This window comes from Acanthopagrus latus, chromosome 8, assembly GCF_904848185.1.
Source record: "Acanthopagrus latus isolate v.2019 chromosome 8, fAcaLat1.1, whole genome shotgun sequence".
NCBI lineage: Eukaryota > Metazoa > Chordata > Actinopteri > Spariformes > Sparidae > Acanthopagrus > Acanthopagrus latus.
This window is the reverse complement of record NC_051046.1, coordinates 12,165,462-12,177,071: the sequence shown is the minus strand read 5'-3', so window position 1 is coordinate 12,177,071 and position 11,610 is coordinate 12,165,462. Positions and strand designations below refer to the sequence as shown.

At 42.2% G+C, this 11,610-nt stretch overlaps 1 protein-coding gene across 1 annotated transcript; it reads right to left on the bottom strand.

Annotated features, from left to right (window-relative positions):
• Positions 1 to 3,862: 3,862 nt before the first annotated feature.
• On the bottom strand, positions 3,863 to 5,302 carry fibina (fin bud initiation factor a). Its single transcript, XM_037107301.1, has one exon. The coding sequence runs from the start codon at positions 4,950 to 4,952 to the stop codon at positions 4,290 to 4,292; it is 663 nt and encodes a 220-aa protein (XP_036963196.1). The 5' UTR covers positions 4,953 to 5,302; the 3' UTR covers positions 3,863 to 4,289.
• Positions 5,303 to 11,610: the final 6,308 nt, after the last annotated feature.

Genomic DNA, 11,610 nt, shown 5'->3' with positions numbered 1-11,610 from the left:
ATTGATTGATTTGATGTTATTTTCAGCCTTTTTAAAGCCAAAAATCTTCACTGTAGCATCTAAGCTAAAAGCATTAGTCTGTAACCCCGTCTGAAGCTGATGCAAGAGCTCCAGCTGGCTAACGTCTTTTTAAATTAGTTTGTGATATCAGCGCTTCTGGGGACTTGGATCACGCCACATAAGCTGTATGGAACCATTTTATATTTACTTTTTATTGTTTGTATTTTACATTTTAAAACAAGTTCCCATCTGCTTCAGCTGTTTAGGAGAACGCTCCAACAGTGTTATGCAGATAATGGCGGAATTTTCATCTTTGGGTGAACTTGTCCTTTAATAAATATTATTGAATCTGCATCAACGGTTTCCTAATCTCATCCTTTATTATGACATCAGCACAAATGTCCCCTTGTAATATGATTAATGAATGTTGGAAGGTTTAATCCATTGACAGCATGTATACCAGCCGCTTTAACTGCTTTCCCACAACTTTTATTCCTAATTAGATCTTTCTGACATACAGTTCCGTTGATAGCGCCAATCATTTCCTGAGGTTTCTCTGCTCATTAACATTTCCTCTCCACTGCTGTATTGCTCAAATGATGGCCTATTTATTAACTTTGTAGAGTTACAGGAGCAGCTGCAGCCTGGGAGGAAATCCCTGCTGTTGAGTACCACCGGTCACCAGAGACTGTGTTCCTGACATGATAATGATATAGTAATAAAATGTACAATAAATTATCTTTAAGGTGCACAGTATTTGAATTAAACAGATAATATTGTTATTTTAGCAACTAGCAGAAGACATCCATTGTTAACAGCTCATGAATGACTGAAGGAGGGCAGGAAATATCAACGCCATGTAGAATTACTGTATATACATGTAATTTATAATTGTAAAGAATGGTTAGTTTTCTTACTTCGAGGAGATATCTTGCTAAGTCTTATGTACATTTACTTAAGTAATATTTTAAACGCATGACTTTTACTTATAGTAGAGTACCACACTGGTATTTTTACTTTTACTTTCATGAGAGATCAGAGTACTTCTTCCACCACTGTGTCTGAATAAATATTAGACACAAGAGTTTACAAGTTTGACAAAAATAATCAATAACTCAAGGTCCACTTGCTGTTTTTTTTTAAAGCTCATGGTCTTCATCATAAGATGCTCAGTGGGAGTTTTCTCAGTCGTCGTGTGAAAACCATTTGAAAGCTTCTGACGTGGTGACCTGCTGATGAGAACCATTAGAAATGTTTTTAAAAAGAAACTCTTAAATCATTCTAAACTCATTCTATTGTCAGTATAATGTGTTCAACTACCAGCTTGTGTCTTCTTTTTGAAGCAAGCACTCGAGAAATCTTACTGTATCACATCGGTTCTAAAATCCTGATGCTGGCTACCAGTAACTCAGAGAACTGACTTCCAAATCTTGCCTCTCGTCTACAGATCACTGCTTGGCTCTGGGCAGAAATCCATCTCAGACATGCTTCTGCCATATGAACCTCGGAGAACCCTGAGGACGTCTGCGACCAGCCAGGCGGAGCATCATTTTAATATCGTCCAACCCCCAGACCTGAAATAACCTCCCAGTTCATATTAGACAAGTCCAGACTCTGACCACTTTTAAAACTATAAAACTAAAAAAAAAAAACTACTGTGCATAGTCTAACCTGGTGGGTCCCAAATTGTGTACCATCAAGGGAGTCCAGCTGTGCCAGGGGATTTTGTTACAAACATGCATTATTTTTAACATACACTTTTCTCTTCTGTCGCCCCCTTTTTTACAGTTAACCCACTTTTGATTTTGTGACCTAGTTTAAATGCCTGTGTTGCTCCTTTTGTGTAATTTACTGAGTGCATTTTTGGATCATTTCATTCATTCAGTATTATAGTTGTAATAAAGAATAAATGTGGAGAGTGATGAGATAACACGTGTTATAGAGGCTATTTCACACAGATTGGATTACAGATGTGCCTTGAGGTTTTGACTTATGTGTGAAAGCCTCCGCTTTAACCAGAAACAGCTAAAAGCATAATCCTCTTACTCAGCTTTTAAACTACCTATATTCAATGTGTCTACATTTTAATTTGAACTTAAACTTCATTGTGCATCTAAATTATTTACTGTATTTTTTTTGTCTTTTTCACCACTTGACTTACAACACACTATGGTTCACTTTAAAACTCTGTCTCTTGTACTTTAACTCTTTTGAATTGCACATCTTTAAAGGTGTTGTTTGTAAGAAAAGTTGATTTTGTAGTCTCATTCCAAACTCCTTAAAAAATGGACACACTGTAGGATGGCTCAACGATCCCAAAGTGTCAGTTTTTGATGAATTGTGAACTCAATTGAGACTCAAAAATCAGCTTTTCTCCCAAACAGCCACATTAAAGTTTGCTGTGGTTTTATCCCGTAAAGCACAGTGATGTATGAAATGTGCTATTCAATTATGCCATTTCTTGATAGATGCAGGTCAGCGATGATGGCAGTCGTTGTACTACATCATGGTATTCGTTGCAGTGATAATAATGGCAGGACTAGCAGCAGTTGTAGCACTCATACAGCTCTCATCTTTCTAATAATAACATCACAGAGGCATGAGGTTTGGGGGCTTTGGAGAGGGATCACTGTGTTCTCAGGTCAACTCTGGTCTGCATTCCTGACCTTTCTTTGTTTGTCCTTAAAATAAGTGAGTGAGGAGGGAGCTCTTCACTCAGGCCTTCCTTGTATGAGGCTTGAAACCAGCCTAGACAGAAACTGTTCTCTCTATAGGTGGAATTTATGATCTGAGCCAAAACATACAAATTAAGTAGGATGAGTGCTTATGAGTGGTTTCGTGACCGCTCCACCTTCACTTCCTCAGTGGAAAATTCAACCAAATCTTTTAATCAAATCCTGTGAGCCCCGTGCAGTGCCCCTGAAAATTAGGAGCCTTGCAGACATATAGGGTTTCTCTGCACATGGAGCTCCCGCAGCTCCGGGTTTTTTGACGGGGTCGGCTGACTGACTGTGCTGAGCTACAGAGGGCTGTTTTTAAAAACGGGGTCCCTCAGGGGAAGCCGGACTGTGAGGAAAACCAGACAGAGGAAATCACACCCAGTTGCGCCCATGGCAACCCATCTGGCTCCCTCACATCTGCAGAGACATTATCTGCGTAAAAAGAGGGCACGCTTATGGCAGCTACTTTGTGGTTGATGCAGACGTTGGCTGGAAAAGGGGCAGTTTTAGATGGTAGTTAAAGATAGAAAATACACAGATGACGACCAGAGGCCTTTAGAATATAAAAGTTGGGGCGCTGCAAATGAAAACAGCCTGACGTTTGGTTAGTTTGTAGAGTTAATGTCTTTGAGGAATTCAACAGTGGGTCTGGAGTGAGATGCGTTTCAACGAAAGAGCAGTTTTGCTTAGATTCAAACGTGTCCTGTGTCACTTTTAAGAAGTCTATTTTTAGTGAGACGGGCTCATCCAAAACAACTCAGAATTTCACCACAAAATCATCTCAGATTGCATTTTATAGACCGTGACAGACGAAAGGGGTAGATAATGCAGAGAGTGGCTGCCTCCGGACAAACATATTTCATACTCGAGAAGATGGCTTCCAGATGGAAGTGGGAGGCAGTGACAGACTTCAGACGCCAATTAACCAGGGCCACTCGACGGCACTACAAGCCTGCCACTTGTAGTGCCAACAACAAACACGGTGACGTAAAGAAGCGACAGAGGAGGGAAATCAGAAGTTCAGATTTCAAAGGTTTTCAGTGTTTACGGTGGCTTCAGCCTTCAAACGATGGCGTGAGCAAAGCATGCAGCAGAAAACACATGTTGTCCAAAACAAAAGGAAACATAAAGATACGTGATGAATATTACATTTATTTGATCAATAATAACCTAAAAAACAACAACAACATAAATTATACCACACAGACAGAAATACAGATGTTGCATGGCCATTAAATTCCGCTTGGAGGGCTTTTATTTTCACAGTCTCTTCAGAATAAAACTCTTCCTCTGGGGTGGCACAGAGGGCTCCATGCAGACTACATTTATGTCCACATTTCTCTTTCCCCTCCTGACTCAGAGGAATGTGTCGATGTTTTTGTTCCAGCTCCCTTTAACGACACACGTCAGAGGAATGGGGATAACCAAAGGTCACACATATTCAAGATACACATTGAACTTTCCAGCTGTTGTTGAACTGGAGGGTCCCCTGTCTCTCTCTCTCTCACACACACACATACAGACAGAAACACACTCTCTCACACACACATTAAGGTACAATGAACCCCACTAAGAGCCAACATTAAGATACTCAGTCTTCAGGCGGCTCAGCCTGGACCCATGACTGCGGATGATGAGGGACAGCAGCTCCTGTTTGTCCTTCAGTCCCACAGAGATGTCCGTGGTTCCCCTCAGCGTGTCTCTGATGTCACTCACTTGCTTCATCACGTGGCCGTTCAGCTGCTGCTCCTCTCTCAGCTCAGTTTCTTGGCTCTGCTTAAACTTCACCTCCAGCTCCACCAGAGACTTGTCCACGTTAGAAAAGGCCTCTCCGATCTGGCTGATCTCCCGCTGGAGGAACTTGCCGTAGCTGTCCTCTCCGTCCAGGTCGTGCGCCACGGTCCGGCCGATGCCCTCCAACAGCCGCGCCGCGTCCTCCGCCTGCAGCTTGGTGATGATGAAGTCGTCCCGCACCACGGAGTCCCTCTCTTCATTGGCCCCGCAGGGGTACACATCTGAGAATTTGAACAGCATCTGGCACACCTCCGGGTCCTCAGTCGCGTCGTAGTCCCCATCCGGGACGAAGAAGTGATGAAAAGTGCCGTTGGAGATCTCCGGCTGGAGGGGCCCGGTGTAGACGGCCGAGCAGCATGGCAGAGCTGTGGCCATGATGAGCAGCAGTGGGACGGGATCCATCATGCACCTCCTCTCTCTCTCTTTGGCGAACCGCATCTGCACTGGCAGCCGGATCCAGCGCACAGTTTTCACCCCGGCTCATGTTACACCCAGTCCCCCGTCACCTAAAAGGCACAGACTGCCTGTTTGAGTCAGGAGGGCCCCCGGTGGCCCCTGGATACTCCAACCGCACAGTGTCAGCGCAGTCACCGGGCTGCTTTCCAGCAAGAGTCACACAGGAAACCTAAGAACTGAGCTTACACTGTTTTTAATTTATGTTCGAGTGTTTTGAAGTGCAAAAGGAGTTTTTTCTTCATTAGTCATGTTTGAAAACAGAAGTTTTTCCTCCCAGTTTTTTCTGTGTGCGCATTTTAAAACATTAATGTTTAAGGGTATAGTTAATTAAAAGAGCTTTCAATCATTTCAGGAGTGAAAATAAAGTTTTGATATTGTGTTTTGTGCTACAGTCAAGCACTCAGTTGGCAGTTTCTATTACCAGAAATCTTCTCTGAGCGTCTTGAAGGGTAACACATGAAAGTGAAAGGTAACTCCAACATTTTTAAATATTAGAGGTCCCATTTGTAAGAAAAGTATATTTTTGAGTCTCATTCCAAACTCATCAGAAACTGACACTGGGATAGTCGGGTTGTCCACCCTCCCAAAGTGCCATAAATTTAAAAATCCTTAATTTCAGACAGACTTGGGAGGAGCAGATGAGTAACAGATCTCTGGAAACGAGGCAAACAATACAGCAAACACCCAGAAAACTCATAAAACACAGAGATGACAGAACCATGAAAGTCCAAGCTGAGTCTCAAGTCATGTGACCTGAGTTGACTCCAGTCCACGTCTCTGGTCAGTGCACACAAACTGATTTCAGATATCGATCTTATATCAAACAAAATAGCCAGAGCTTTTCTCCATACATTTTTAAAAAAGTTTTTTGAAGCTACATAGTGTTTTTTCCACACAGCACAAGTTCCTCCAGTGCTATTAAATATTCAAGGCCTGCCCGGATGCAGTCCTGTCTACTACACACAGCAGTCAAGTCCGCCTAGGAACCAGCGATTAAATTTCACAGCTCTGACTGTAACACAATAACGAGCCATATAAATAAATACAATACAAATGTTCCAAATCTGAATTAAACCCAAAAATCAATAATGCTGCCATCAAATAAAGTGCCAGATTTATATTGTCAGAGGAAAAGGGAATCAGATCAGTTGTTTTAATGTCAACAAATGATGTAAGAAAAGAGGAAACAGTCCTTTATTCTGTTGTCACAGAGGAATATGAGGAATAAATGCAGTGGATCTCATCAGAGTGCAGCTTGGAGTCGATGATTTCTACTGGACTGTGAGAGTGCAGTTAGAGCTCACTCTGATGACTTCAGTCAGGTGATTACATTACCGCACGGAGGGGAGAGTCCCCTGGGCTACGATCCCCTCCGCTGCACATCCTGTCTTGGATAATTACATCATCACGGGGTGGTCTCCGATACGACTCTCAGCATGTCAGCAATACTCACACAAACTGGAAACATATGGCAGGCTGCAAACACAGAGCTGGAAATTGGCTTTTTCTCCTCTGTATGATAAATACATTTTTTGTTCCGTAGTATGTGCAGTATTGTGATTTTGCTGATACACAACATTGAAGAAATGGCTTAATAAAACACACATGGTCTGGGAAATGTATAAAAAGATCTGACGCAATCATAAACTAAAAAAAGAAGAATGGAAAAATCACAAATGTTTGATCCCATTGCCAAGGGTTAGTGTTTAGTATTCTGCGTATAGGAGTTGCTGCGTATGTTCACCTCTCGTTACAGTTGAGAGCCACAAGCAGACTCCACAGACAGCAGGATAAAAGTGGGATTAGCTCTGACAACAGGCAGGATACAGGTTGGTAAAAGGCAGGCAGGCAGTCACCGGCAAACAAAGCCGAGAGATCAGGCAGGAAGGCAAAAGTCAGGATGAAAGCATCGAAGATTTGAGAAACAGGAAGGCAGATATAAGACAACACAGTTGGAACACTGTGGCCAGGGGGCTCGATTGACAATCTGTCAGGAAACAACAGCTAAAAGGAAGACACGGATTGAGTTTATATACTACGACCTGATGAGGGAATTCAGAGCAGGAGTTCAGGTGATGGGGAAAGGTGAGAACACAGTAGAGACGACCAGAGCACAGGTGTAATCCATCCCATTAATAATGTCCGATCAATTCTGATGAAAACTCAGTATTTAGTAGCCCTTAGTGTATTAAAATCCTCAAAAAAACCCACAAAACACACTAAAACACACACTCTGTCTGTACCTGTTTAAACTGATTGTTTTGGTATCTTGTATATTGTTTCTGAGTGCATTACTTGCAGACTTGTTTTGATGGTTTTGTCTTTTTTACTCAAGGTCTTTGTAAATAAATAAGGACCAGCCCTCAATAATTTTTTTGAGTTTAACTGAAGGGTCAAAAGTTCAGATTTCAAAGATTGTTTCAAACATGTAGGGCCAAATTATATGTGGTGTTGATGCACCGATGGGATGATTCTGATGTTTAAATAACAGTTTGTCCTGTAGCGGATGCCAAATACTGATTTAATATTATTGTTTTTCTTTTCTATTGCTTCTTTTTTCCCAGGGATACACCTCCCTTCATCATACTATCTTCGAAAGTGCACAGATTCGATCAAACCATTTTATGAAACTATTGTCAATATAACCTTCTTCCATAGGTGTAAATCCAAGTGGGGGCATGACCAACGATCTTGGGAAAAGTAGTCTATGGTGTCCCCAGAAAAGATCCCCTCTGACAGTCTGCTGCTGGTGGCTGACCTCCAGTAAGAACTGTGGTCCAAACAAATGATATGTTTGACATTTCTTTACTTCTTGAGAAAATTCAATGTAGTTGTCCCCTCCAAAGTTGGAAATCGATGGTTGGCCCTGCCGTCTTCACAACCACGTTACTGCTACCAAATCAATTAGAAGAAGTGATCAGCCTTACCACCTGATGACAGGGATGTCAATACTGTAGCTCACGACTGTGCCAGTGTAAAATTGATGCAACATATCAGATAAACATCGGACACTGCCATCGCCGAATGTCATCATATTTGCAGAAAGGTCAATAACAGTCAACACGTCAATATTTGCTGACAGATTGTTGCATCGTTCGAGTGCAGCCCTTATTGATATTATCACCTGGACTGTGTCAGAATATCAATTTTGAACTGAGAGGAGAATTGAGTGCTTTATACTGAACAGAGTGATTAATCAGATGCAGATCAATGTGGGGATGGTGCTGCAGTTGTGACACCCTCCCTCCAGCTTCAGCTCTTTTATTCACAGTTCATACAGAACATGTTCAGTGTTTTGTTGTTGATTTTCACAACCTAATTGGACTTGAACAATTACCGATTATAATTGGACTCTTTCCCAAGAAATAATTTAATTAACTGGAGCCAAGATGGACACTATTTGTGCACACTAAGCTGCATTCAAAGCAGCATTTTTTTTTCTTTGGCCAGGTTTGGGAAAAAACTGTGACACTTTGTGTTTCTTACACATCCACCAGGCATGAAGATGTGTTGGTAAGTCATATATTTGATCTCTTTTTAGCTCGGTTTTTGCTCTGTACTAACTTTGTCATGCTGACCAATAAGAGCACAGCAAAGAGGTTTGAACCAGAACATTAAAGTTTTGGGCCAGAAAACCAAAACAAGGAGCTAAAAGGCTCAAAATGCCCTGGAGATCTGGACAACTGCTCAGTCAAGTGATCGTCTCTGGGTTTGTCACTAGACAAAACAGTTCCCATTACAGGCAGCACTTGATCTATTGGAAACAGAAAAATATTGATGACTGCTGCTTTAGAAAGAGTTGTATCCTTGTTTGTGTGATCGTGGTACTATTGAACTGATGCGGATCTCTCTGCTGACTCACTTCAACCTGTGAGACTTTCTATTCCATTTGCATCTTCAATTGTATTTATTTGTAACCACACAGTAGCGCATGAAAGACCTCTCTGTGTTGTGTTACTGCCGCACCAAAACAGTGCAGTTGAACTTGTGGAAATAATCTGAAAATCGACTCAAGGACAAGTTTTGGAAAACTTGTGGACACACTTGTTTTCTGTTTCTCATCACCTCCAGCTTTGGGTCACTGAAGACGGGCTTGTTGTTTGTTTGAAAGCCGCTGCTGTACCGCTGAACACACTGTTAAATGAAGGATACAAGCGAGGACAGCTTAAGGCTTCCCGGCGTCCAGGCTTTCTCTGTTTCTTCTTCAGTGAAACACCTGAATAAATAGAGCGTCTCTCAGCATAAACACAGATAGAGTAAACGGACCAGCCTGCCAAAGCCGAGTGGGGCTGCGCAGGGCAACGCTGTCTGACAGCAGATGTAGCAACAAGCGAAACAACAAATATAATTCGGTGGAGTTCGGTGGGATGCTCTCGTTAATCCTCTTCTGTAAAACGTGTGCGTGTATGGACCCTGAAGGCTGCAGCTGACAGATGCCTTTCAGACCGTGTCGATGGGTTTTTCCTCTCAGTGCAGCCTGGAGGGTTGAGGGCCCGCAGGCTGTGTGGGAGCCGGGCAGCTGACTCACAGTGAATCTCAATGACCTCATGCTCCTCACGGTGTCAGAATAATTATTTAGGCCTGATAATTCATTACAGAGATGTTTCGTTTATTTATTAACGATGAAGCAAGGTTTGTTTATGCAGCCCTTCATTAACATGGTCTCTGAGGAATCGACTTCTTATTAATCAGCTTTGAATAATCGCCAAGAGAACACAAATCTCCGCTCAATCCTGTCGTTCTGTTGTAATTCAAATCCTTTGTTTTATCTTCTATATATTTATTGAGAATATATGCTGTAAATCCTGTTTGGAAATACTGAGTTCAACTAATGACCACAGATTGAAGGCCATTCAGATGAATCATGCTGCTGTTGTGCCGCACAAGCAAACATTTGGAGGGCTGCATGTTGTTGATGTGTCCATATGTACTTTTTAAAACATTTTTTACCTTATATTTACATCGTTTGGCGAGGAACTGGATCATACGTTCTGTCGTGGCAACGTCTTGTGACCAGATGACCAAACACCGGGGAGAATTGTTGTTCCTCTATTCAACACTTGCCAGTGGCTGCTTCAACCATCAACATGTAATCTTCTGGCTGAAGGCGCAAAAAACCATCCCCTTGTGGGTTTTCTTATATACATGCATACAACCACACTTACACCCACATCTGGAGTCTATACATCAACACACCTGACAATTTTGTGGGACTCAAAGCCATGGACGAGACAAGGAGGGTGGTTGGTAACACATGAAACACAAAAACAAGACATAACTCAATACTGGCACCAGGATTATGTCCTAAACAACAGCGATTGATTGATTACAGGGTGTCACATGTGCAGTATTTTCCACTATACATACCAAATGTTTTAAAAATGGTCCAACAGATGTCCTCAGCCTGCAGACCTGACACTGCTTGCTTCAATGACTGTTATATATCCTTTAGGGCAACTGTCAAGTTTAAGTCAACTAAACCTGCTTTTTTCATTCACTGAGTGTTTGATTTTCCCAACAAAATCAGGATGAATTACGGCAGGATGGAAGCGTGTCAGCCAAAACAGGAAGAGGCATTGTTTTGCCTGGCCACTATCCCCAGGTAACTGTGAAGCAACTGAAATAACTGTGGAAACTCTGCACTGCAAGAGAAAATGGACCCGGCGGACGGAGGAGGCAAAGAAGGTGAAGAGGACGAGTGATGGAAGCCGAGCGAACCGACAGGCATTCACTCAATGTTGAGCACAGGTTGTTGTGTGTGGTACTAGAGACGGTTCAAAGCTTTCTACAGTAAAGATCAGTAAGTGACAAAACCTGCTTACGTGCTGATACAACCGAGTGTTTCACTCTGCCTTTTCATAGCACTGATACTGTGATTGTTTCCACCATAGCATCTATCAAAAGCACCAACTGTAAGCATGACTGTTTTTTTTATTCCAAAGACAAAAGTCCTTTGTTCAGATTTCACACCGAGGAAAACCCAGTGATGCTAATTATTTTTCCACTGTCAGAGGAACTTCAGTAGACTACAGTACAATACAATACAGCCCCAAGACACATAATTTTGTGCAATACAGTAGTATTATAATCGCAGTCACAATTTTTTCTCTCTCTCTCTCATCCTACACATAGAAACCTCAGCTGAACGATGACTCTTTCACGAGCCCACACACTCACCATTGTTTAAAAGCAATAAAGTCATTTACCTTCTGGCAAAGTGGGCGCACTTAAATAGATCCACTGGAAATGAACCCACTGAAGGTTAGAAACATATGTTCAAAAGTGCAAACAGAGAATGCATGTTTTCAGCATGCCCCTGACAGTGTTGGTGAATGGAACAATGATGGTGACTAATAAACCTCTGCTCTCAACTTTCACACCAACGTGGAGGCACGACTACTGTGTGTTTTCACTAAGCTCGTAATACAGCAGCAGCTCCTACCAAGCTCAGACCGCCGCTTCGTCCACTCACAATGAATATATGCAGAACCATGTTTTTGGAAGTAAAAATTGGGTTTGTTAAAGGTGAAGGATTACGTCTCTCAGCCTCCCTCGCTCTACATATTTGGATGTTTTGTGCTGTGCTGTCACATCGTTTGCCCATAAATGGAAAAGATCAGCCATTATCTACTCACCCCCA